This window comes from Eschrichtius robustus, chromosome 20, assembly GCF_028021215.1.
Source record: "Eschrichtius robustus isolate mEscRob2 chromosome 20, mEscRob2.pri, whole genome shotgun sequence".
NCBI lineage: Eukaryota > Metazoa > Chordata > Mammalia > Artiodactyla > Eschrichtiidae > Eschrichtius > Eschrichtius robustus.
Genome location: NC_090843.1, coordinates 21,272,020 through 21,297,524, shown reverse-complemented (window position 1 = coordinate 21,297,524; position 25,505 = coordinate 21,272,020). Strand labels below are relative to the sequence as shown.

The window sequence follows — 25,505 nt, the reverse complement described above, 5'->3', positions numbered from 1 at the left end:
GGGGAGGTTTGTTAGGAAACAATTTGGATTAAGTGCAAAGGCAGGTCATCTGATTTACATTTTATCCTGGGCACACCTCTGTGTTAAGAGCAAGGGAGGGACTTCCCTGTGGCGCAGTGGTTGGGAATCCGCCTGCCAATGCAGGAGCCACGAGCCCTGGTCCAGGAAGATCCCACATGCCACGGAGCAACAAAGCCTGTGCGCCACAACTACTGAGGCTGCGCTCTAGAGCCCACGAGCCGCAACTACAGAGCCCACGTGCCTAGAGCCCATGCTCCGCAACAAGAGAAGCCACCGCAATGAGAGGCCTGCGCACCGCAAAAAGGAGTGGCCCCTGCTCTCCGCAACTGGAGGAAGCCTGTGCGCAGCAACGAAGACCCAACGCAGCCAAAAATAAATTTATAAAAAAGAGCAAGGGAGATGGTGGGAATACACAGTTAAATGAAGTGTGACTGACTATGGCCTCTGGAATCAGAGAAACCTGCCTTCAAACCCCACCTCAGCTCCTTACTAACTGTGATATCTTGGGAAAATTACTGAAATGCTGAGTCTCAGTTCCCTCATCTGTAAAATGGAATTTTAATTATTATTAATAAATAGTATGCAGTTTTGTAGGGTTGTTATTCATATTGGAAATCACATATATGTAAAAGAACTAGCACAGTGCCTGGATACAAGGCAGGCACTAGATAAACAGTAGCCATTACCAGATAAGCTACCTGTTCATGCTTAGCATGATAAGGTTACTCCTTAAACTGTATAGTTATTATCAGCCCCATTTTCAGACTCAAAGTTCTTTTCCACTTATTCAAGAACACATACAACATAGCCCATACTACCCATCTTGTGTATTAACATCTAACGGTTTTCCCCCTTTTACCCCTGCTTTCTGGTAACACTTGTCCCTAGTAACTTTTCAACTCTGATCTGGAACATAACTTCAGGAATGCTTTCCCAAATTAACTACATCCTATTTTAAGTGTGCCATTACCCTGAATTTCTTTCAGAATTAATAACTTCAGCTTGAAAACTTAATGTGTTTCTGCTTGTTGAAATATGGCTTTGTTCTCAAATAATTGTATTTTGGCTTCTTCAAGTAGGGTTGTAAGAAGACAGATGCACATTCCTTTTTTATTTCCCTTTCTCCTCCCTTATCCAAGTATTTTATGTAATGTGCACTCATTTGTTTATTTATTCAGTGAACAATTGCTGAGGGCACCACTACATTTAACAAACTATTCATTCCTGGGTGCTTATGAATCAAACATGATCACTGATGACTGGTCTTATTTTAAATTCAGGTCCACAACATTCAAATGGGTGCTCCTGGGAGTCTCAGGTGTTCCTTGGCTTGGAGACAACCATCTTCTCCCTGTGTCTCTTCACATGTCTTCCCTCTGTTCATGTCCACTTTTGTGTCCAAATTGCCCCTTTTTATAAGGACAACCAGTCATACTGGATTAATGACTTAATGACCTCATTAACTTGATCATCTGCAAAGACCCTATTTCCAAACAAGGTCCCACTCACAGGTACTGGGGGTTAGGACTTCAACATCTCCTGGGAGAACGCAATTCAACTCATAACACCTACCATTATCTGAAATCACCTTATTCATTTGTTTATATGTTTATTGTCAAATTCTCTCCTCAAGAATATAAACTATTAGAGCAGTTCACCAGTGTATCCTCCCAGACCGAGACGAGTGACTGGCACATAGCAGGTCTTCAATAAATATTTGTTGAATGGATGACAATATGTTGATTATTCACAATCCCTCAGGCACTACACATACTGATTGTCATATATTCTCCAAGCAGCAGAGCGCACAGAGAGTTTACTACGTGCCGGACATTTCTCTTTGTGCTTCATATTATTAGTTCATTTAATCATCACACTACCCTATGTGACGTACACTATTATTCTTATTTTAATCTTTTCTCTTTTTTTTTCTTTTCTTGGCCATGCCACGCAGCATGTGGGATCTTGGTTCCCCAACCAAGGATCGAACCCATGTCCCCTGAAGTGGAAGCACGGAGTCCTAACCACTGGACCACCAGGGAATTCCCTATTAATCTCATTTTACAAATATGAAAACAAGGTACAGAGTAGATGAAGAACTTGCTCAAGGTCAGGGTTGGTAAATGACAAAGACAGACTTCCAAACGCACAGTTGTCGTCTCTATAGGCCCTACCTCTCTAGAAGCCCTTTACGTCTCCACGCCTTTCTGAGATGGTGTTAGTGGCAGCCACACAGGAAGAAATGTAGGACTATGAATCGGCCACACGAGGCCTAGGTGAAAATTCTTTGAGGATGATTCCACCCATCTCCTCTAGAGGGGGTCTCATGCTGAAAGATCCAAGAGGAATAAGGGTTGTAAAGACCATCTCTAATTAGCAATACCAGGAGAAAATCAATCTAGTCCCACATATTACATGTGATGCTAATTATAGGAGGATCGCACACATTTAAAATATTAATAGGAAAGTCACTTCTGGAAGTGGGAACAACTTTCTAAGCAATATAAGTCATCAAGAAAAAAAGCAGATTTGAATTCATAAAAACATAAAACGTCTGCACATCTGGAACACACCTTAGTTAAACAGACCATTCATACAAATTAATGAAACATACTGAGAAAAATACTAAGAACCTAATAGACAAATGAGCAAAGGACACAAACGAATTTCACAAAAGAGGAAAACCTTCACAAAAGAGTCAATATTTACAAGTAACCAATGATATATCAACTAAAATAACAAGGAAGTGCCATTTTTTGCCCTCGTTCCTCAACTATATGATAACTAATACTGGCCAAGGCATCGTGAAATAGGCTCTCTCATACATTACTGGAGGTAGAATATAATTATGTGCAACCACTTTGGAAAACAATTGCTAATGTTAATCAAGAGACCTGAAATAGCCAAACTCAGTAATCCCAGTTGTGAGGTTCTATCATTTAGGAAACAGTAAGCTCTTCACTGCAGCATTATTGTAATTACCAAAACTGGAAGCAATGGAAATTTCCAGCAACTAAGAAACACATTAAGGTAGCGCACTTGATGCAGTGTAATGCAGTCATGAGAATGACAATTACAAAAACTGTGTAGCAACATGGGAAAATATTTATTATGTAATGTTAACTTTTAAAAGCAGGATACAAAAACTACATATAGATTACAAACATAAATACAGCCTTGTTAAAATACATAGGGAAAAAAACATCGTAATGGAAAACATAAAAATTATAGTGTGGTGAGATTATGGGTAATTTCCTGACACTATTGCCCTAACTTCCTGTATTGTTATATTTTCTTTCTGTAAAAAGTTTAATTTTGCTGTAAATGAATTATAGGCTTATTGTTAAAAAAAAATCTAACAGTACAAACTTGTATGCAGTAGAAGTCTCTGTCCCGTTGTTCAGTGAAGGACACTGCTTGCTGTACATCATTTCATATAACATTTAACATGTCATGTTATATACCACATATGTTACATTGTTTTTTGTACAAATGGAATCGTATCATGTTTACTGCCTATAACTTTTCTTATTTCAATTGATAATCATCTCTTGCCTCAATTCAGGCAAAACCTCCCAACTGGTCTCCCTGCTTCTACCCTTGCCCTCCTTCAGACCATTCTCAAAGTAGTCAAATGAACCAAGTAAAAAGCAAGTTACTTCATTCTTTCTAATGGTTGCATAGTATTCTGCTGAATGAACAATACCATAATTTATTTAAACAATCCCTATTACTGAAGGAAATTTAGCCGTGAACTTTCTTGTACATCTATATTTGATCACTTGCATATCTATAAGGAAAATTCCTAGAAAGAAATTTTATGAATCAAAGACTATGAACATTTAAATTTTTGAAAGACATTCCCAAATTGACCTCCAAAAAGATTATGCTAGTTTACGCATGGAGTTCCCCAACTGCTCATCTACACTCGATGTTATCAACTGGTTCAGCCTTTACAATCTCATAAATGAGAAATGCTGCCTGACTTGTTTGATTTTCACTGACTTAAGTACAAGTAAAATGAAATATCTTTTAATTTTTTTAATCAACCATTTGTTTTTCTGTGAGCTTTTTCATATTCTTTGCCCATTTCATTACTGGCCTATCGGTATTTTTATTGATTGAATAGACTTCTGTATATTAAGAAAACTTACCTTCTTTCTTATGAGCTGCAACTATTTTCCATATTTTTCTTTCATAACTTTTTTTTACAGTGTCTTTGATAGTTCAGAAAGTTTTAATTTTTGAGTAAAATTCAGTAGTTTCCTTTTCAGCTTCTGATTTTCATGTCATGCTTAGACAGACCTTCTTTACTTCAAGATTATAAAAAATATTCACTCATGCTTTCATCTAGTACCTTTAATCATTGTATTTTTGACACTGAAATTTGTGACTAGCTTGGTATAAAGAGTGAAGTAGAAGATTCAGCTCACCACCATTTACATGGCTCTTTGGCCCCACCCATCACTTACTAAGTAGTTCATTTCCCCACTGATTTGAAATACTAGCTTTATCACATACTAAATCCCCCTGTACACTTGGTCTATTTTTGAACTCTATTCTGTTCCACTGATATTCCTGCACCAAGACAAAAATGGTTTAGTTTTATAATTTCATAATACGTTTCAATATCTGAAGTGTTCGGCTTTCCCTAATTATAATTGAAATTTTAAAATATAAAATGAAACAATAACGTTTACCTCCTCACTTTCCCCTCTAAGTGTGTCTACCACTCTCTCGGGCGCCCAGCTCTCCCAACGAGAAACTTTAAAAACTAACACAGCAGTGAATAATGAAAGTGGCTCCGCTCTGAAGTGACAAATCTGAAGAAAAGTCACTGCATTAGAAAACGGGAGAGTGTCCTGACTCCCTCCCAACTCGGTCCTTCCACTTCCCCTCGCAACATCAGCCCACCGGCCGACGCCTGCCGGGATTCCCAGCTCAGCCTCTAGAGGTGGCAGCCGGTCGGAAGCGAGTGGACCAAGATTGACTCCCAGAGCAGCTGCAGCCGTCGTGACGTCACGTCCGGTCACGGCGGAAGTCCTCCGCTGGCCGATCGGGAAGTAGCTGAAGGCTGGGCGATGGCAGTCCTGGAGGCCCCGCACCCGGACAGACCCGAGGCCACAGTGCCCCCGCGGTAGGCCGGACCAGGGTGGCGGGCTCCGAGTCCCGAGATGAAGAGCGTCGGGGGCTGAACCGCTACCTTAGAAGGGAACCTGGGAACCCTCACGGCCCCTATTGCAGACCCTCCCTGACTTTGAGCTGTAAACTGCCTTTGCCGGGGCTGCCCCGGAAGCAGGTCCGCCTGGTATCCTACCGCTCCTACAGGGAACGGTGCGGGCGGAGATTTTACCCCTTCACCATAATAGTTAGGCTGGTGGTAGCCCCGGGCCGGGGGTTCAAGGCCGCCGATTCTCCCTAACATCGTCTCCTTTCCACCGCCGTAGGGATGGAGGGGTCTAAGACATCCAGCAGCACCATGCAGGTGAGCTTCGTGTGTCAGCGCTGCAGCCAGCCCCTGAAACTGGACACGAGCTTCAAGATCCTGGACCGTGTCACCATCCAGGAGCTCACAGGTCAGCGAGACCCTTAGAGGGTGGTCAAGATCGTTGAAAGTGGGCAGCTTTGGAGATGAAGGTCTTAAAGACTGCACATAGCTTGCCACAGACACGCCCTGTGAGCCTCAGAAGTCGCGTCGTCTCTCTGGCTTCTTGTTTTCTTATCGAGAACATAAAAGAATTTTGACACTGTGTGCTTCTGAGAGCTTTCTATAGCAAGGAAAGGTCCTTAGTTTTCTGCTTCTGTTGTTTCAGAGTAAAGGAATATGTACATTTAAAAATAAACGGCAATTGTTGAGGACTTATATACCAAGTGCGTTACATGCATTACTTTTAACCCCTATGGAGTAGTAGTAAAATTATCATTTTATCCATGAGAAATTGAGGCTTAGAGAGGTTAAGTGACTCACCCAGTGGCCAACAGCTGATAAGTAGAGGAACAGAGTCTCAAAGTCCCAAGAAGTGAGATGAAGCTAGAAAAAAAGAAAAGACTGAATAGACAGTTAAAATAAGCTCATGGGTCTAGAGTCAACCTGCTTAGATTTAAATCCTGTCATTTACTAGCTGAATGACTTTTTGCAAGTTACTTCATCTCTCTTAACCCTGGTCTCTTGGTTTTCTTTATCTGTAAAATGTAAAACAATCTCAAGGTAGTTGTAAGGATCAAATATGACAGACCATAAATACTTAAGAATATGCTGGGGAAAAGTAGTCAGTAAATACTATTATTATTAATACCTGATTTTTCTTTTCTGAGGGGAATTATCTCTTTAATATATTTTAAACTTTTTATTATGAAAAATTTCAAACATACAGTCAAGCGAATAGCATAGTGAACTCCCTTGTATCCATCATCCAGCTTCAACAATTAGCTACATCCTGCCATTCTTGTTTTCTCTATACCTCCATTCACCTCCCATCTCCACTCACCTCCCATCTCCACTCAGTTACTTTGCTCTTTACTTCCTTTTTTTTTTTAAGGTAAATTGTCATGAATTGACAATTTTTAATTGTCAAGTTTTTTGGTGTTTGGCCACGCCGTGCAGCATGTGGGATGTCAATACCCCAACCAGGGCTGGAACCCGCGCCCACTGCAGTGGAAGTGCGGAGTCTTAACCACTGGACCGCCAGGGAAGTCCCTAATTGTCAAGATTTATACATTACAAATCTTAGCTTTTTTTTTTTGGCTATGCCACACAGCCTGTGGGATGTGGGATCTTACTTCCCCAACCAGGGATTGAATCTGGGCCCTTGGCAGTGAGAGCGCGGAGTCCTAACCACTGGACCGCCAGGGAATTCCCCTTAGCTGTATGTTTTTGACAAGTGTATGCACTCATGTAGCTTAGATTTCCATTGTGATGTAGAAAGCCTTCATCTTCCCAGAAAGTTCTCTCATGTTCCTTCCCACTTATTCTGAGGGAAAGGGGATATTAACTTTTGTTATGGAAAACTTCAAAGTTTATGATGAACCCCCATGTACTCATCACTGATCTTCAACAATTATCCATACGAGGACTTCCCTGGTGGCGCAGTGGTTAAGAATCCGCCTGCCAATGTAGGGAACACGGGTTCGAGCCCTGGTCTGGGAAGGTCCCACATGCCACGGAGCAACTAAGCCCGTGTGCCACAACTACTGAGCCTGCGCTCTAGAGCCTGCGAACCACAACTGCTGAGCCCATGTGCAACAGCTACTGAAGCCCGCGTGCCTAGAGCCCGTGCTCCGCAACAAGAGAAAACACTGCAATGAGAAGCCCGCGTGCCACAGCAAAGAATAGCCCCCGCTCGCCGCAACTAGAGAAAGCCTGCGTGCAGCAACGAAGACCCAACACAGCCAAAAATTAATTAATTAATTAATTAATTAAAATTATCCATCCATATTTAACCATGTTTTCATCTACAGCCCCATCCATTCCCCTCCCACCCCAAATTATTTAGAAGCAAATCCCAAACATATAAATACCATAAATATTTTAGTAAGTATTTTTGAAAGGTAAGGTGTCTCTTTAAAGACATAATCATACCATTATACTGGAAAAAATTTAACAATCCCTTAATCCAATTTAATGGGTGTAAGGGAAAAAAGACAACAGATTCTTCTTTGTATAAATTGTACTTTAAGAAAAAGGTGGAGGATATTTCTGATTCTTATACTGTCGTACATGCTTCTGCTCTGAGAAGACTCTTTCTGAAAGCTTCGATATTTTCCTTGCTCTTAGCTCCATTACTTGCCACAGCCCAGGTGAAACCAGGAGAGACCCAGGAGGAAGAGGCTAACTCAGGAGAGGTATGAAAACACTGGAATGCAAGGTGGATTTCTGCAGGGTACTTGGTGCTCTTAGAGCCCCCAGATGTTTCGGATCTCTGGTTAACATGAGACATTCTGCATGATCAGGCCACTGTGGATCATTGGAGACACAGAAGTGCACCTGAGGTCACAGGGTTGCTGAATGAGGCCTCCATTCAAAAATGTGAAGAGAGGCTCTTCTTTATTTGAAGTGGAATTATAAGCCATTATAGGTGGGAGATGGGATGACCTGGATACACAGGTCATCCCAGGGCATTCCTGGTTTACCTGGTGTTGTCCTAGCTAATTATTAATATCCACTCCTCTCTAGTCTCAAAAGTATCTTGGTTTGGACATTGAATTGTGTGATTACACTAGTTAGAAAGGGTTGTCAGTGTTAGAGAATGTGTAATTTTTTTAAACGTGATAACATGAGTGATAATTTTCATTGTCAGAGATCAATGTCATAAGATTTTGATCACATATAAATTATATCAAAGTATGGAAAACACAAAGTATCTACTTTGTTCTATGCCATGGTAAACTTCATTGCAGTCTGCTCTGGCTTTTTCCTTGTGCCATGATTTAGGGCATTCTCTCCCCTACCTTGACTGGTAAATGCAAATATAATAGAGTATAACATAGTTAGGAAATGCTGTTCCCCACAAAAAATCAAATGGGACTTGGGGTTTGTCTGTACCAAGGGTCCTTTCTTAGTGCAAGTATCCAAGGATTGGCTATATAACACCCATTTCTTAAGTCTCTGTGGTTTCTCAGGTCTTGTAGTTATCAATCAAGGGTAAAGCCAAATAGTTCTGAGGCCACTGGGGAAATAGACTCCATCTCTAAGCTGCCAGGATTCTAATGCTCTCTTATTTCCTCCCCAGGAGCCATTTATTGAAACTCGCCAGGATGGTGTCTCTCGCAGATTCATCCCCCCAGCCAGGTGCCTACTACTCCTCAGCCCCCTGTTCCTTGCCAAAGGCCAGTAGAATTTTAATTAAACCCAGAATTGAGACCTGGAGCCAGGTGATGAAGATGAATCATCACCTAGCCTTTTGGCTCTTCCAGAAAAGACATATTCCCTTATACCTGGCCCATCACTTTCCAGTATTGATTGAGTTTTTCCTGTAGCCATTCACACAGTGGGAAAGGACAATATCTCTCATGATGAAGAATTGAGAAAAGTTGAGAGCGTGATTGACTAATAAAAGAGATGGGCCCTCGAAAAGTTTTAAGGTAGCAAATGTTGTTAGATGTTCAGGTTCTTAGTTATTGATGCATGTGAAGGCGGCTGGCAAGGGGTGTAATATTAAGAAATGGTCTTTCCTGATTCTCCTTACTTTTCTGCTATAGACACACACATATCAGTTTTTGATGCCCCGTCTCCCCCCTTAGTCCATCCAGGCCAACCTTCGTGCTGAGTGTCCCTGTGGAAGACCAGCATGGCCTTCCCTTGGGAGAGAGGTACCCTTGGGAGGTCAGTCGGGCTAGGAGTGGGTATGTGCCTTGAGGCCCCTCAGCCGGTGCTTGAGAGTCTCTGCCACTGGCACTGCAGTAGGTGGAGGAGGCCTCTCTGCTCCCTCATGAGGCCCGTGGGCGGGGGGCTGTCTGCAGGATGATGTCTACAGAAAGTGCCAACAGCTTTACTCTGATCGGGGAGGCATCCGACGGTGGCACCATGGAGAACCTCAGCCGAAGACTGAAGGCAAGTCTGCCTCATTCTGGTGTCAGGCAGTGGGCCTGGCTGGTAGAGGGGGTGCCTGGGCAGGTAGCATGGGGCAGGCCCTACCCTGACTCTCCCACACTTCCAGGTCACTGGGGACCTTTTCGACATCATGTCAGGCCAGACAGATGTGGATCACCCACTATGTGAGGAATGCACAGATACTCTTTTAGACCAGCTGGACACTCAGCTCAATGTCACTGAAAATGAGTGTCAGAACTACAAGTGAGTACCTGCAGAGCCTGGGCCCGGGAACGGAGCTCTGAATCTTAGAGCTCTCACTGCTCTGGGGCTGCGTGGCCCTTACCCAGGAGCTGTGCTCCACACAGATAAAAGGAATAACAGTTTCCCTCTGATAAGCTTTCCCTGCCTGTGTCCTTGGCAGACGCTGCTTGGAAATCTTAGAGCAAATGAATGAAGATGACAGCGAACAGCTCCAGATGGAGCTAAAGGAGCTGGCATTAGAGGAGGAGAGGCTGATCCAAGAGCTGGAAGATGTGGAAAAGAACCGTCAGATAGTGGCAGAAAATCTCGAGAAGGTCCAGGCTGAGGCTGAGAGGTTGGATCAGGAGGAAGCGCAGTGAGTGATCACCCTGTTCTTCTACCTTCCTGCCCTCAAGGCTCCAGGAGCGGACATGGCTTCCAGCTGAATGTGTCTGATTAGTTTGTAAACCGCAGTGAGCTGTCATTCAGCAGCATGTCTGCTCTGGATCCTGCATATTGCTTCCAGGCCCTGTTTGTAGAGGTTGGTTGGGAGGATTACGTATGAAGGGTCAGCATGATTAAGTGGCAAAAGCGTTGGTTAAACAGAGAGCCGAGAACCAGGCCTGTAGTCACAGCTCTGTCCTGTAGGGACCTGGGCTCGTTTGGCTGAGTCAGCCACTGAACCCGGCATACTCCTCTGGAGAGATGAGACTGTTGGCCCACGTTCGTTCTTTTCCAGCTCAGGAATTTCAGTGGTGCTCTTGACCTGAGAGAACCCTCTGTCTAGTGGAGGAGGCAGTGTCCACAGTAACTAAGGGTGGGCAAGTGAAAGACATTGAACAAAGTTAATTTTTTCATGGGATAGTGTAACTAGTTCCATTAGAAATGATGTATACTAACCATTTAAAAGTCAATAAGGATATAGAGGTGAAGTGATAGACGCTCAATTATGGCGTCTATTCAGGGAAGAAATTCAGGGAAGAAACCACCATTGACTAACTCACCTTGTTTCTGGAAAAGATCAGAAATCCAAGAGGTGTCTGGTCCTGGTTTGGGAGAGTCCTGTTTTCCTCCCCGTTTTCCATATGGGCAGCTGGAATTTGAGACATTTCTGTCCCTCCCAGGCAAAACATCTAGGGCAAGTATGTTCCTGTGAGTGGGATCTTTGCCAAATGTAAAAGATGCTGTAACTAGAAGTGACCATAATCACTAGAAGAAATCATTAAGGGGGGTGGTGGGAGAGAAATTTTAGCCCCCAAACAGCCTTTCATGGTCACCTTGGCTGTTCACAGGTATCAAAGGGAATATAGTGAATTTAAACGACAACAGCTAGAACTGGATGATGAGCTGAAGAGTGTAGAAAACCAGATGCGTTACGCCCAGATGCAGCTGGACAAGCTGAAGAAAACCAACGTCTTTAACGCAACCTTCCACATTTGGTAATGAGGGTTGGAGGGTGAGGAGCGTCTGGGAAGCACCACGTACCTGGACGTTAGCTGCTGGCTGCTACGCCAGGGTGCCCACCTCCCACGGAATAGGGGTCTGTGTCATTTTCACCCCATCTAGGTTTCTTTCACTCCTTGTGACGGGATGGGCACAGTCAGGGGATTGGAATTCTAGAGCTTGGTGACTTCCATTCTTCCAAGGAAAGGGAAAGATTGGAGCTCTCCAGCTACGTGAAAATCTGGTCATCTGCCTGGTGCTGATTTCTTGCCCCCCAGGGTCATTTGTTTATTCATTTATTTGACATTTTATCCATTTCAAATGGTATCTTTTGAGCATCTACTGTGTGGTGGCACTGTGCTAAGCACTAGGAAGGCAACAGCAAGCAATATCCATTTTGCTTGGGCGAGATGGCTCGGTAACAGGCACTTGTAATGCAGTGTGGTCATGGTGAACCCTGGGTGCTGTGAGAACACATAAGGGCACTTTACCCAATTTGAGGAGGCTGCGTGGAACGATTCCCCCAGAGGAGGTTGATGTTTAAGCTGAGATATGGAGTATAAGTCTGCAGAGGGGGGGCGTTGTTCCTGGCAGAGAGAACATCACGTGCAAAGAAACAGAGGAAAGTGGGAGTGGTAATCTCCCACTGAACTGAACGGAGCTTATTGTGACTGGAGATTGAGGGTGAAGCAGAGAACGACAGGATATGAAACTGGAGCGTTACCAATTCCTAAAGGATCTTGTAGGCCTCATTAAGGGATATGGACTTTGTCCAAAAGGCAGTGGGAGCCACTGAAGCATTTTAGTCAGGAAAGTGACATAAGTACAGTTGCATTTGTGAATGATGGCTTTACCTGTAATGTGAGAAATGACTTGGGGTAAGAGGGCAAGATTGTTGGTAAGGAAACTTGTCAGTAGGAATCTAAACAGGAGAGGGTAGAGTCGTAGCATTGAGTCTGAAGAGAAGTGGACAGATTTAAGAGGTTTAGGAGGTAGACTCAACAGAGCTTGGTGGTGTTGGGGGGAAGGGAGCTGAGAGAGAGAGCATTCAAGGATGATGCCCAGGTTTCTACTTTGGCATCTGAGCAGCAGGGAGAAAGATGATGACTCACGTTTTAGACATGTATTTAAAGAACCAAGTAGGGCTTGGATATATGAATCTGGAGATAAGGAGAGAGATTTATGCCAGGTTTTAGGTGAGAGCAGGAAATTTCAGAATTTGCTAAGTTTTAAATTCTGTCTGTATTTTTCCCTGCCCTTCTCCTGTAGGCACAGTGGACAGTTTGGCACAATCAATAACTTCAGACTGGGTCGCCTGCCCAGTGTCCCCGTGGAATGGAATGAGATCAACGCTGCTTGGGGCCAGACAGTGTTGCTGCTTCATGCCCTGGCCAATAAGATGGGCCTGAAATTTCAGAGGTAAGAAATGTAGTCCTTTCTTGAGTGTGGTGTGTCTGTGATATAATCTGTATCTCCCACCTGGTACTCTTGTCCACTATGGCAAGAGCCCTTGCTCCCAACGAACTGGGAGTATTCTGTCCATGGAGACTGTCTGCTTCTGGTTTTCCCCTCACCACAGGCCCTTTCCAATGATTGAGCAGTCCTTGAACTGCACAACCACAGCAGTGGTCCCCAACTTCCTGTCTCCATAACCTTAGTGTTCCTAAAGCTGTTTTTCAGTTTTTGTTTCTAAATCTAAACCAGGACATACATGCATCCATAAAAGGCCCCCAGATAATTATCTAATAAATGTAGTTTGTTCGGGAAACGAAACCTTTTAAACATGGAGCCCATGGGGAGGTGAGAGAGGAGTGGAAATAATAATAGAGGTCCTCGGGTAGCTGAAGACTGAAAATCACTGGGTTATAACGTCCCAGTAATCACTTTAGGAGGAGTCCTGTATCCATCTCTGTCTGCATCTCCATTTTAGGTATCGACTTGTTCCCTATGGAAACCATTCGTATCTGGAGTCTCTGACAGACAAATCTAAGGTACCCAGGAAGGTCCACTTTCACTGGAATACAGAATCCTTGTACCTCCTAATGGAATGGTTTAGTTTTGATAATGGCATTATTTAGTTTCTTTCTTAGACTGAGATATCTCATGTTGAGCCAATGTCTGGTTCAATGTCCTGTCTAGTTCAGGATTAGCTCTTTGGGGCCTGTAGAGAAAATTAAATTTTTACAGTTGTTGAGAAGGGATATGGGCAGATCAGAGGAGAATGTGTGCACCAGGATGGGGAAGGCATCACTGGGCAGTAGATGTTTAATACATTTCCACTGATGGTGAAACAGTTTCAGGTGCATTGTTATTTGCCCAAGGTTACTGTTGCCAGTGGAATACAGACATAACATGACTTGAGAGATTGATAGGATTGGGAACAATCTCCGGTAGCCTGTGTTAGGGCCACACCTATAGCCAGTTCTCTTTTCTCGGGCAGGAGCTGCCGCTGTACTGTTCTGGGGGGCTGCGGTTTTTCTGGGACAACAAGTTTGACCACGCAATGGTGGCTTTCCTGGACTGTGTGCAGCAGTTCAAAGAAGAGGTTGAGAAAGGCGAGACACGTTTTTGTCTCCCTTACAGGTCAGTATCCCCCGGTGCTGAATGAACCTAGAGCAGGACCAGAGTGAGCAGAATTGAAGGGACAGTAAGGATGGAGGCAAAACTAGTACACATAGTGGGAAAGCAGAAAATGGAGTAAGAGCACATTGACACTGATGGGCAGAGACTGATCCAACACTGCAAACAGGACAGAATGTAACCACCTGGTCCCCGGAGAAAAAGAATGTTGACTTAGATGGTGTGGGGGATTTCCTTGGTGCAGAGCTCAAGCCTGCTCTCCAATTTCAGGGAGGTTTTTCCCTTACACCCTTGGAAATATACAGGAGTGCTTCCTTTGATCAAATTTTGTAGGAGCCCAGAGATGGATGGACACCTTAGTTAAGAGAGTAAGGCTGAGCTGCTTCCATCACCCCAAAACAAAGCATTTCTTTTCTTCTGCCTCCCTTCTCTCCCCATAAGTGAGGAATGCCTAGGAAAACAGTGAGGAGTACTGTAACCGTCACTTACCCTCTGCTCCAGGCTTCTCATCTCTTTGGGGGTGTGTCTTGTCCCTGTACTCCGCAATGACAATGAGGCTCTTGTGACAGCCTTCTTGATATTGGGCTTTCAAGCAAATCCAAAATACACTACCATTCCTTGCCAAGAGTTCTTTAGTAGATAAAATGACGTGAATGGTCCCATGATCAAGTCCCTGCCCATTTGCCTGAACTGACTTAACTCGGATCTCAGTTACTAATGAGTTCTGCTGTGTTCATTTGCAGGATGGATGTGGAGAAAGGCAAGATTGAAGACACAGGAGGCAGCGGTGGCTCCTATTCCATCAAAACCCAGTTTAACTCTGAGGAACAGTGGACAAAAGCTCTCAAGTTCATGCTGACGAATCTTAAGTGGGGTCTTGCTTGGGTATCCTCACAGTTTTATAACAAATGACTTTCTTTTTTCCTTAGGGCTTTGTTTGCCTTAAAGGCTTTAAATTTTGTTTTGTTTGCAAAAAAAAAAAAAAAAGGGTTAAATTAAATTCGGGTACTATTAAACAGCACATGTTTACAAATACCAAAAAAGAAAAAAATCCACAAAAGCCACTTTATTTTAAAATATAACAGATACTTTCCAGAGCTACAACATGCCATGTATAGTAACTGGCCTTTGTCACAGTTTTGACTCTTAACCCCATGCCTTCCTTTCCCTTTGTCCCCGCAAAACAACTAATTTAAGTTTGTTTTTTTTTTTTTTTTAAACTGAGTTGAATTGAGATTGATGTGTTTTCACTGGATTTTATCTCTCTCAACTTCCTGCACTTAGAATATGAAATAGAAACTTTTGTCTCCACTGAGACTACAAGATGTGTGAGATGCACAGTTGGATAACGTGAGAAAATGACATGTAAGCTTTGGTCACCATGTGAGGTGATCAGAAGCTTGAAATTTAACACTTCTCACTTGATTCTAGTACTGAATGCCTGCTCTGCTCTGTGTTAGAGATATGAAATTGTGTTTGATACTGTTTGAGACCTTATGGAGAGATTTAATTATTTGTAATAAAAGATTTACTGCAGTCTGATAACTGCCCAGAGGTGCACTGTTGGGTTTTTCTTTAACTAGAATAGAGTACTTTGTATTCTGGGAGAATTGAGTTCAAGTGCAGGTATGTGGAAAGTCTGTTGAAACATGTTTAGAGATGGGTGTTAGTTTTTTAAAAAGACTCTAATGAAAAGTAGACAGCTGTAGAGAAAGCCCTATTTGTGTAGCTCTCAGTAACAGAACAGAGATGTTTAACTTTAAGGGGAAATAAAGGCTACCTCCTTGATGCTCAGTCAAGGTCACCCAGATGGTCTCAGTTTTTGAGCCCCTGGTTAATACTAATCTCCATGTCTGATGTTCTCCCTTAATAAAATGAACAGTTAAGAGGAAAGCCATAAATATCTTGTTAAACGAAAATAAACTAATTTCACTGATATTCTAATGTCTTGTCCCAGCTCTTGGACATTTTCAGTCTGGTATGACGAAAAGGACGTGCTTATTCACCTTAACTCTTTCTCTGATGCAGAAAAATAAGCATCAAGTTGGAATATAAAACACAGCTCAGAAGATACTTGGAACTCCTGTACCCTGAGTATGAAAGTAAGGAAAGGGAGAGATGAGTGCAGTGACAGAAGGCTGTTTATTTTGGGTGGATTCCGCCTGCCTCATGTGTTGGAGAAGTAGCAGCCCTCAGTGCTCCGGCCACCAGGTGGGGAGGAACAGGCCGCTGTCGACCTGGAGTGCTGGCTCCCACGCTGTGAGTCAGGATTGCATAAGAGAGTTCGGCAATGCTCTCCAAGGCAATGCCAGTGATGCTTTGCAAATGCCCCGCAACCTTCAGAAACAGAGACAGATTTCTTATTACTAAATAAACATGTGTTAGTGCACAGACACATTGCTGGGGCTGTTTTCTCAAGCCAAATGTAAATTTTTTCATTTCTCTGAGCTTACAGAGAAGATTAAATCCAGATCCCAGTGTTTGCCCATGGCCAAATTACACTAGGATACCTTTGCCCTGATAGTGTTAGCATGGAAAGTTTCTGGTAGACATTTCCCTCTGCTGGAGATAAGTTTTGTGAAATATGAGAGGGATATTTGGGTCTTGACATTTTTTCTATTTGGGAGGATACACTTATTGGACTCTAACATAGTAGCAGATTGTCATAATGGGAAATGAACAAGCTGAACTTGGGCCTCCATTTCCAATTTCATAAGAGGAAAACTGGAGAACATTTTTCAGTCCCACCGTAGTTTTTTCTCTCCCAAATCCTGCTCATTCATCCTAATCCTGGGTCTTGGCACTTACCTTTTATAGCTTGTCTTCTGTTTTCCTTTAACTGAGGGGAGAATGCTTTCTATTAAATGAATTCTGACCATGCTGGTCCTGCTCAGTGGTGCATACCTGGCTCCAGCACTCATGGTTTTGGATGAAAGCACTTGCTGCAATGATTCCTACTGCCAACAGCATGAAGTCTTCCTTCACGGAAATAAACTTTTCCCTAAGTGATTAAAACCATATTAATTTTGGAGCTAGAATGACACTTGATCTTCCAAATCCTAGGGTTATGGGACTTCAACTATGAGTTGTTTATGTTGATCATGGAATTTTTATAGATGGAAAGAAATGGTCAAATAATAGCTAATTGATTCCCTCTTCCAACCTCCCCCAACTCAGCGGATTAAAACATGAGCCTCCTGTCTGAATGGTTTACGGACCTTTTGTTGTTCCATCTGTCTCCCTAACAAATGTAACTGTGAGGCTTTTTACCATTCTGACTTTACAGTAATCAAACACTTTTGTCCAAGTTGCAACCCTGTGACTGGCTTTTTTTCCTAAGTGGCTATAAAAGCAGTTCAGTAATCTCAAATTATAAGCAGCTATAAAAGAAGAACTAGGAATGAAAGTATGTTAATTACTAGAAGTCATTTAAATTTTAAAAGTAAAAGCCTTTAGGGTTTTGCTGATTGGGCTCAGTCATCCATCCAAACAACATACTGGATGTTAATTAGAACAAGATAACCCATGCAGGTTATCCGTGGACTGGGTGCCTTGCTAGGTAAATTCCATTTCCCAAGTTCTTGTGGTATGTTACCGACTCCCTGTTTCCGGAAGGAGCCTACAATAAAGGAGTTGCCTTACCCTTGCAGCTGACTGGGTGTGGAGTTCTCGATTGAAGCCCTCAGCAGGCTCTCATATACAGGTTCATGGAGAAGATAGACTAGGTCAAGTAGGGTCAGGCAGGTTGCATACAGCTGTGTGGCTGGCACCAAACAGCCGTTGTATCCTAGATGGAGTATGCGCATGGTAAAGAGCATTATGTACCCTCTTCTCTGATCATAATCACAGTTGTCATGTGACACAAAGCTGTTGAGCTGCTCATGTGCTTCCTGGTTGCCGTGTTCCACTGTAAGAAACCTCTGTAGCTGGAGGTCGACTTTAAAGGACAAAGGGAGAGGTAGAAAAACCTCCAGCTACAGTATATATACAACTGGAGTGTATTTGTTTGTTCCCCTCTTATCTCACGCCTCTCTACAAAGTCAACTCTTTGATGCTACACTAAGAGTGTGCTTAATGAGGCCAGATATAAACCACGTGTGGAGACTGGCGTTTGTTTCCCTGACAAGTACTAGAGGAAACTACTTTCCTCAGTCAATGCGCGCTTCCTGCTGTTCCCCATTGGCAGGTTCTGCCCACTGCCCTCAAACCCCTAGGCACATTCTTACTGCCTTCTATGGAAGACTCCAACCCACATGCCCGACACACTTAATAAAGTACCTAAAACCTCCAAGAGCATCTCCACGTATGCCAGGGGAGTAGGCAGATTGACTTGGAAGTTCAGGGACTTCAAAACATCAAGCTCTGACTCCAGCAGTTCTTCTTTAGTGTGTAGATACCCTAGAGCCTGGAGGAAATTCAGGACTGTAACGTTGCTGATTTTCTGAGCAAAGAAAACCAAAACAGAGTGAAAGAGCAGGGTGTCAGAATAGAGGTCATACATCTTGGCATAGTAAACAAAGCCCTTCACTATCCAGTCCATGCCTTTATCTCATCTTCTCTCTTGGTAATTCCCCCTTACACTCTACACTTGTCATATAGAATTACTTGCACTCCCCAAACCCACATGCTCTCCAAGCCTCTACACATGCTCTTTCCTGTATCTGGATCTCCCTCCTCACCCCCAACACCCCCAACATCCCCACTGCTCTCCTTACCTCTTCTCCCTCTTTCCTTAGGATCCACCCATCTCCCCCACCCTCCCCTGCAAGAAGTCTTTTTCTCTATTGGTTAAAGTGCACGTACCAGGGACTTGCCTGGTGGCGCAGTGGTTAACAACAGGTGGAAGATAATGAATAAATATTCTGTTGTTTGTTCCCCAAAAAAAGTCATTTTCTCTAAATACACTTCCTTGACTCTCCAAGGCTGATTAGGTATATTCAGAGCCCTCTGTATTTACACTAATCAGAACACTTGCTCACATTATTTGCCTGTGTGTCTTCTCCCATTAGGTAATAAATTCTTTGAGAGCACAGACAATATTTTTACTCTTGTAGCCATGGCACCTAGTGCAGCATCTGGCCATAGAAGACAATAAATATTTGTTGAATAAATGATACTATACAGACATCGCATAGTGATGTGGAAACATTTTATCCTTTATAAATGTAATAGTTTGCCTTTAATACTAATAGGTATGTTGGCAATTCAGGCACCTTAACTGTCCTTGAGTCCAAGGGGAGGAAAGGTGACCTGTATGAATGATGGCATCCGTCCAGCAATTATACTTTGGGAACAGAACTTCAGACTATTTAATAACTGCTTCTGTGTGACTCGTGTGTGTGTGTGTGTGTGTGTGTGTGTGTGTTTAGGAGGTATGCTTAGGAAGCATAATTACACTCCGGAATTTCTGCATGAGTAGTATCACCTAGCCTAGGAGTGGGTTTCTCAAAGCCACCTTTGTATGAACTGGTTTCTCTCTAACACTCAGGTGCCCGTGCGCAACCCCAGCTCCTTACTTTGTAGTGGAAGGAAAGTTTGCTTGCCAGCTGAACACATGACACAAGACGCAGGATAAACTTGTTGAAAAGCTGCTCTTTCAGAGCCCTCCAATTCTGAGGCTCTGTCTTCTCTCTCAGCTGGATTGAGGCTTGCCTGCAGATGTTCTCTGCCTGCTTAATCATAAACCTATAAAGAAGGGAAAGGGGAAAGGAAACAATCCACACTCAAACTAAATGGAGTTTGTGCTTCAAACCATGTTACACCTCATCTTCTCCAATATCAATCGCTGGCTAAAAAATTTTACATTTGCAAGAAAAAGAGGGTGCAAACCAGGTCTCATGGTAAGGGGCAACTAGCTTTTTTTTTTTTTAAAGGTCTGGGTACATTAGGCATTCTGAGAGGTACCCCTCACAAAGGCCTTATGCTCAGGGCTTTACCTTTCTAGGATTTCTACAGCCTGGTAGCTCACGGATTTCTCCAGACACCATTGTTCAGACAGGAGAAAAACAAACTCTGCCAAAACAGGAAAGAAGAGCTTAATTCATAAGGTGCAACCAAAACGACTCTGTGAACTCTTGGCGTTGTGTAAAAGCCATGATGGGGCCCAGGGAAGAGGGTCAGGAGGTGAGAAAGATGAGACGGAAACAACCCAAGCTGAACCTGTTTCCCTTTGTTGCCAATAGGCAAATGAGAGGCATGAAAAGGAGGCTGACTGCGTGCAAAAACAAAGGCTTACTGAGCCCCCTCAGGGCCCCTTGAGCCTTCCTATGGGTCTCAGCTGATAAAAGGCTTGGCCAGCTACACACAAACAAACCAGCTGGTCTAGTTGGCCTTTACACCATGCTGGGAACCTCCAGCTTCAAGAGAGATTCTTGGATGGATAAAAACCCTAACCCCTATATTCTGTTTTCAGTGGAATGTTGATAGGAACAGAAAGGTCCCTCCTGGAGCTTTGATATTCTTTATAACACTGTTTGTTTAGTAACCACCCACTGGAGAACTCCCATTGCTTTACAAACACAATTCACCTTACAGCTGGACACCACTTATCCACCACCAGTTTGTTGGGTAAATCTGTGGTGGCTGAGCCTCTCCCCAGGAGCAAGCTTGTTACTCTGAAGTGGCTTGTTTGGAAGCAGCATCCCGTAAATCAGGGAACATAGCCCAACTTGGGTGGGGGAAGTCATTGGGAAGGTGGGAAGGGTAAGATACCTTGGCAAGATTTTAGGCTGCCTGTGTTTCTCTTTGCAAGAACAGCCCCAGATAGAATTCTATTTAGTTAGCAATATCATTAGAGGGTGGAAACAAGGATAAACGTTAGTTCTCAAAGCTCCTGCAGAACTAGGAACTTTTAGCATTGATCAGCAAAGAATTACATATAGTCAAATTTCCATTACCATATGTCATCAGAGAAAATCTGACTTAGAGGAAAAAAAATCTGTAAAAGTTAAGCTAGCACAAGACAGTTTAACAATCTACTTGACAGAGGTTACACATAGATACATGTACAAAACTTTATCATTACAGAGGCCAAAGCTCTGCTAACAGTGTCCAATGAAGAAGATAATTAGTTTAAGCAATTAAGCAAAGTATCCTAGAACACATAATGTGTGTTATTAGCCAGTCCTTTTATTTGCTGGAACTTAGGTTTTCTTTCTTTGTTTTCGTGTGTGTGTGTGTGTGTGTGTGTGTGTATAGTTGTTTGGTTTTATTTTGTTTTTGATCTGAATCATCTGGGCAATTGTTTCTATTTTCCATTTTAATTTGCCGAGAAAACAGTTTGGGTTAGGTGGAATGGATGAGGGTTACACCTCTCTCCTGCTACTGGCTCCACCTCCGTACAAACATACTCAGATCTATTAACTAAAAGACCCTCCCCTTCTATTCTCTTAAGCTAGGGCTCTATCTCTCTAGCTTCCATGACTGTGAAATTTCTTGAAAGCCTAGCTTACACCTGCTGCTTCCACTTCATCATTCACTCCCTAATGTTCTGCAATTTGGCTTCTATTTTTTACAACTTGCTGAAATGATTGTCTCAAAGGTCAGAAAATACATCCAAATTGTTAAATATCATGGCCCTTTGGCAATCGTCATTCCTGGTGTTCATATCTGTGAAGTATCTGAAATTGCTGACCATGAAACTCTCCTCTTGCTTCCAAAGGTCTCTAGGTTCTGTTCCTAACTCCCCAACCATTCCATTTATTTCCTTCATGACTCTTCCTCCTACTCCACTTTTCTGAACACAAAATGTCTCCCAAGGAACTGTACTGGACCCGCTTCTCTTCTCTCCCTCTAGGAGCTCATCCTTTTCCAAGTTTCAACAGTATCATTATGGAGAGAACTCCCAAACCCTTATCTCTAGTTTGACCTCTCTTCTGACTTACTCTTTAAACAGCCTGCCAGAAACCTTCCTCTAGATGTCCCACAAGCACTTGAAACTCAGTAGATCTCAAATCAAAGCTATTTTCTTGGGCTTCCCTGGTGGTGCACTGGTTGAGAATCCGCCTGCCAATGCAGGGGACACGGGTTCGGGCCCTGGTCTGGGAAGATCCCACATGCCGCAGAGCAACTAGGCCCGTGAGCCACAACTACTGAGCCTGCGCGTCTGGAGCCTATGCTCTGCAACAAGAGAGGCCGTGATAGTGAGAGGCCTGCGCACAGCGATGAAGAGTGGCCCCCGCTTGCCGCAACTATAGAAAGCCCTCGCACAGAAACGAAGGCCCAACACAGCCAAAACTAAATAAATAAATAAATAAATTTTTAAAAGAAAAGATGACTACTATCTTGAAAAAAAGAAAAACAAAAACCCAAGCACCCTCTAATGACTAAAAAAAAAAAGCTATTTTCTTTCCCAAACAAGTCACATTTCCTCCCGTTTTATTTATTTTAATATATGTGTGTGTTTCTCTTAATGGCACCACTATATTTCTAGGCTCAACCCTTTGGCATAGTCATCTTTGCCTTCTTCACTTCTTAAAATTCATCCATTGCAGAACCCTAGATTTTACCCTGAAATGTTTTTAATCCAACCTCCCTTGTCATTCCCTCTGCCCTATCACCTAAAAAACCACTCACAAAGACTACACTGGTCTTCCTGCCTCCCATCTCTCTCTACTCCAGTCCATCCTTTACATCACAGCCAAAATAATTTTTTCTAAGGCAAAGGTTACAGTTATATCACTCCCATATGAAAAAAAAAAAAAGACAAAAACAAAAACCCTCAGTGCCTTCTTGTTTTCCTATTAAGTCAGGTATAAACTCCTCACTTTGGCATTCAAAATTCCACGTGGAATGTCTCCAAACCACTTTCTGGTCTGGATTTCGACTACTCTTCCACAGGTTCTGGCCAACCTGGATGACATGGTACCCACATTCACCCAAAATGTCCCTATTTCCATAGCTTGACTCAAGTTATCCCCTTTTAGTAGAACCATGGTCCTGGGAGTTCCCTGGTGGTCTAGTGGTTAGCATTTGGCGCTTTCACTGCAGAGGCCTGGGTTCAATCCCTGGGTGGGGAACTCCCACAAGCCGCCTGGCACAGCTAAAAAAAAAAAAAAGAGAGAGAGAGAAAGAAACACGGTAAAAAGGAAGGAAAGAAGGAAGGAAGGACGGGAGGAAGACGGTCCGTATCCACCACCTTCACCAGCCAAAATGTTATCCTTCCTTCAGGGTCTACCTCAAATGCCACGATGCCTGGAGGACTCCTTAATTCATCCTACCCCCACCTCACTCCATCTCTCCTTTCAATCCCCATAAAAACTTGTTTTATCTGGTATGTCACTTATCTAACCATACTTGTACCTAGTCATTTGCAGATTTGTCCTAATATCCTCCAAAGATTATACACATGGTTTGAAAGCGGGGACTAGATCTCTCGTTCATTTTTCTGACCCAGGAAGCAGGGAGAATAAGTACTCTATACGTGTTGAAATAAAGGGTAGGGTGCTGGTGAGTCTTGCTCATCACTGTACCCCCAGCGCCTGGCAAAGAGTAGGTACTAACGAAACTTATTTGAATGAATAAGGGACACTGAATCTCAAGGTCGGTGCCTCAAAGAGAGGTGGCCCAGTCTCCCATAAGCCCAGCTCCCCGGCCTGCATCCCCACCCACGATCCGGGTCTCCCTGAAGCTGCCCATCCGGCCCGCAGACTCCTGCACGGCTTGCTCATTCTGCTGGGCGAAGTGGAGCAGAGCGTCTTCGATTGTCTCTGTGGCAACAGCTCCAAACTGAAAGTCACTGAGCGAGGCCAATCTTGGCCTCACAGGTCGGTCCATTTTCAGAACCTTGTTTGTTGCCCTCGACGTCTCGCTGCATCCGTCCCCCTTAGCTTCCCTTCAGAGTCTTCTGCCACACCCTGGATTCTTCGTCCCCTTCCGTGTGCTTGTCCTCCTGGCCTCAAGTCTGACGAAGACTCATTTCCCAAGCACAGCCTCGATCCTTCCACAGCCTTTTCCCCGCCCCAACGGACGCGGGCCCTTCAGCCAATCGGAAAGCACGGCCTCTTCCCGCCTGCCCCGCCCTTTCCCTTGGGCCGGGAGCCGCACTCTTTGTGAAAGGAAATGCGGACTACATCTCCCAGCGTTCCCTGCGGCGACCATGGACTGCTATTCCCAGCAAGCCCCGCGCCCCGGGAACTGCGGAGGGCGGAGCGGTAACATGGCGGCGCCGGGAGCTGGAGACCCTCTGGATGCTAAGAGCGGAAAGGCCCCCCTGGCCCAGCGCATCGACCCGACGCGGGAGAAGCTGACTCCTGCGCAACTACAATTCATGCGGCAGGTGCAGCTCGCCCAGTGGCAGAAGATGCTGCCACAGCGGCGGACCCGGAACATCGTGACCGGCCTGGGCATCGGGGCCCTGGTGTTAGCAATTTGTATCCGTCTGGACTGTAGACTCAGGGAGACCGCATTTGGGGGCAGGAGAAGGGCAGCAGAGGCGTGTAGGAGTGCAGTGTGGGGGTGGCAGAAAGAGCCCGAGCTGTGAAAGTCTTGGCTACTTGTAACGCTGAGCCAAGCGTTTAAGCGTACCTTACTTTGTCATTTTAAAGGTGCTCTTTTAATATAATTTATTAATGATAACGGAGTCGGGGTCAGGGCTCAGAAGAGCAGAGGGCAGAAGATCGAATCACTGATTTGGGAGGATGAGAGATCAACAAGGGTGGTTGAGCAAGTCTGGGAAAAGGGAATGTGCATTTTCCACGTGGTTTCCTGAACCCACCTCCCCAGATGGTTACACCTTCTACTCGGTTTCCCAGGAGCGTTTCCTGGATGAGCTGGAAGATGAGGCCAAAGCTGCTCGAGCCCGAGCTCAGGAAAGGGCATCAGGACACTGATCCAGATGGGTATCCTGCATCTCCAACCTGCTGGAGTCCCTTCACATGATGGATGATGCCCCACAACCCTGTAGAAATGGAAGCCTGCTCACAGCATTGCTTTCCTTCTTACTAACTTTGGACGATGATAGAGCCCAAGTAACCACGGGTTTGTGCATTTGGCCATTGTCAAGGGAACATGCCCACCTCGCACTCACTGTGTGTGGCCACTGACTCCTTTTCCTAGTTTCCTTGTTCGAGGTATCTGACCTTGGCTTTTCCCAAGCTTTCTGACTTTGTGGTTTATCCCCTTCAGGGTCTGGCTGGGAGGGTGGAGGACAAGAGGTGGGCTCTTAATGGGGCTGAGGGTGGCAGCTCTGTGCAGTGTTGGAGCCTAAAGTGGCAAAAATGGGGTCAGGTTGAGAGCAATAAACTGAGTCATCTCTCTCGGAGTCCAATGAGCGTGTTGGGGCTGACACTTCATGCTGGAACGCTCCACAGGCAGTAGCTGCAGCTGTGGCATGGCCCCAAGGAGCCGTAAATGTTTAACTAGAATTGCTTTTTCCATGAGATCTTTCCACCTGATTTCAGGGAGAGATCGTGGTGGGTCACTGGGCTGTTTGAGACTGAAGCAGGTCTTGGGGGGAAGGAAGGTCACTCAGTCTTCTGTCCTCTACCCTGAGGAACACACTACTCCAACTTTACTGCCTTTTCCCATCTCGAGAGAGAGAGGTAGATGAAGGATGAGGGACAAGCAGCTTTCATTCTTTTAACTTCCACTGGGGCCTGCTTGTGTAGGCCTAAGGTGGGGTCTGGGTGGACTCTTAGCTTGGTCAGGTGGATTATTGACCTTGCAGTTTCCTCATGAACTGCTGGCAGGA

General features: G+C 44.2%; 3 protein-coding genes across 3 annotated transcripts; 2 read left to right on the top strand and 1 right to left on the bottom strand.

Annotated features, from left to right (window-relative positions):
- The first annotated feature begins 5,065 nt into the window (after positions 1 to 5,065).
- Positions 5,066 to 15,361, top strand: BECN1 (beclin 1). The gene is made up of 13 exons (XM_068529792.1): positions 5,066 to 5,158; positions 5,469 to 5,597; positions 7,796 to 7,863; positions 8,751 to 8,809; positions 9,262 to 9,330; positions 9,481 to 9,571; positions 9,678 to 9,814; positions 9,975 to 10,169; positions 11,086 to 11,232; positions 12,506 to 12,655; positions 13,167 to 13,227; positions 13,677 to 13,819; positions 14,560 to 15,361. The coding sequence occupies exons 2-13, from the start codon at positions 5,471 to 5,473 to the stop codon at positions 14,726 to 14,728; spliced, it is 1,416 nt and encodes a 471-aa protein (XP_068385893.1). The 5' UTR covers positions 5,066 to 5,158; positions 5,469 to 5,470; the 3' UTR covers positions 14,729 to 15,361.
- A 578-nt stretch (positions 15,362 to 15,939) lies between these two features.
- On the bottom strand, positions 15,940 to 23,747 carry CNTD1 (cyclin N-terminal domain containing 1). Its single transcript, XM_068529769.1, has 7 exons — positions 23,422 to 23,747; positions 19,753 to 19,828; positions 19,333 to 19,501; positions 18,095 to 18,257; positions 17,459 to 17,603; positions 16,721 to 16,817; positions 15,940 to 16,153 (listed from the first exon to the last, which is right to left on the bottom strand). The coding sequence occupies exons 1-7, from the start codon at positions 23,588 to 23,590 to the stop codon at positions 15,959 to 15,961; spliced, it is 1,014 nt and encodes a 337-aa protein (XP_068385870.1). The 5' UTR covers positions 23,591 to 23,747; the 3' UTR covers positions 15,940 to 15,958.
- Positions 23,748 to 23,933: 186 nt separating this feature from the next.
- Positions 23,934 to 25,082, top strand: COA3 (cytochrome c oxidase assembly factor 3). Its single transcript, XM_068529791.1, has 2 exons — positions 23,934 to 24,186; positions 24,539 to 25,082. Exons 1-2 carry the CDS (start codon positions 23,973 to 23,975, stop codon positions 24,643 to 24,645), a joined length of 321 nt encoding a protein of 106 aa, XP_068385892.1. The 5' UTR covers positions 23,934 to 23,972; the 3' UTR covers positions 24,646 to 25,082.
- The last annotated feature ends 423 nt before the right edge of the window (positions 25,083 to 25,505 follow it).

Coding starts and splice junctions, on each gene's coding strand:
- CNTD1 (XM_068529769.1), bottom strand. CDS start 23,590: ATGGACCGACCTGTGAGGCCAAGATTGGCCTCGCTCAGTGACTTTCAG. Junction 19,829..23,421: donor CAGGGAGACCCGGATCGTGG/GTGGGGATGCAG, acceptor CTGTTTTGGCAG/AGTTTGTTTTTCTCCTGTCT. Junction 18,258..19,332: donor AACTTTCCTTCCACTACAAA/GTAAGGAGCTGG, acceptor TTCTTTGCTCAG/AAAATCAGCAACGTTACAGT.
- BECN1 (XM_068529792.1), top strand. CDS start 5,471: ATGGAGGGGTCTAAGACATCCAGCAGCACCATGCAGGTGAGCTTCGTG. Junction 9,331..9,480: donor GGCCTTCCCTTGGGAGAGAG/GTACCCTTGGGA, acceptor GGCTGTCTGCAG/GATGATGTCTACAGAAAGTG. Junction 13,820..14,559: donor CGTTTTTGTCTCCCTTACAG/GTCAGTATCCCC, acceptor GTTCATTTGCAG/GATGGATGTGGAGAAAGGCA.
- COA3 (XM_068529791.1), top strand. CDS start 23,973: ATGGCGGCGCCGGGAGCTGGAGACCCTCTGGATGCTAAGAGCGGAAAG. Junction 24,187..24,538: donor GGCCCTGGTGTTAGCAATTT/GTATCCGTCTGG, acceptor CCACCTCCCCAG/ATGGTTACACCTTCTACTCG.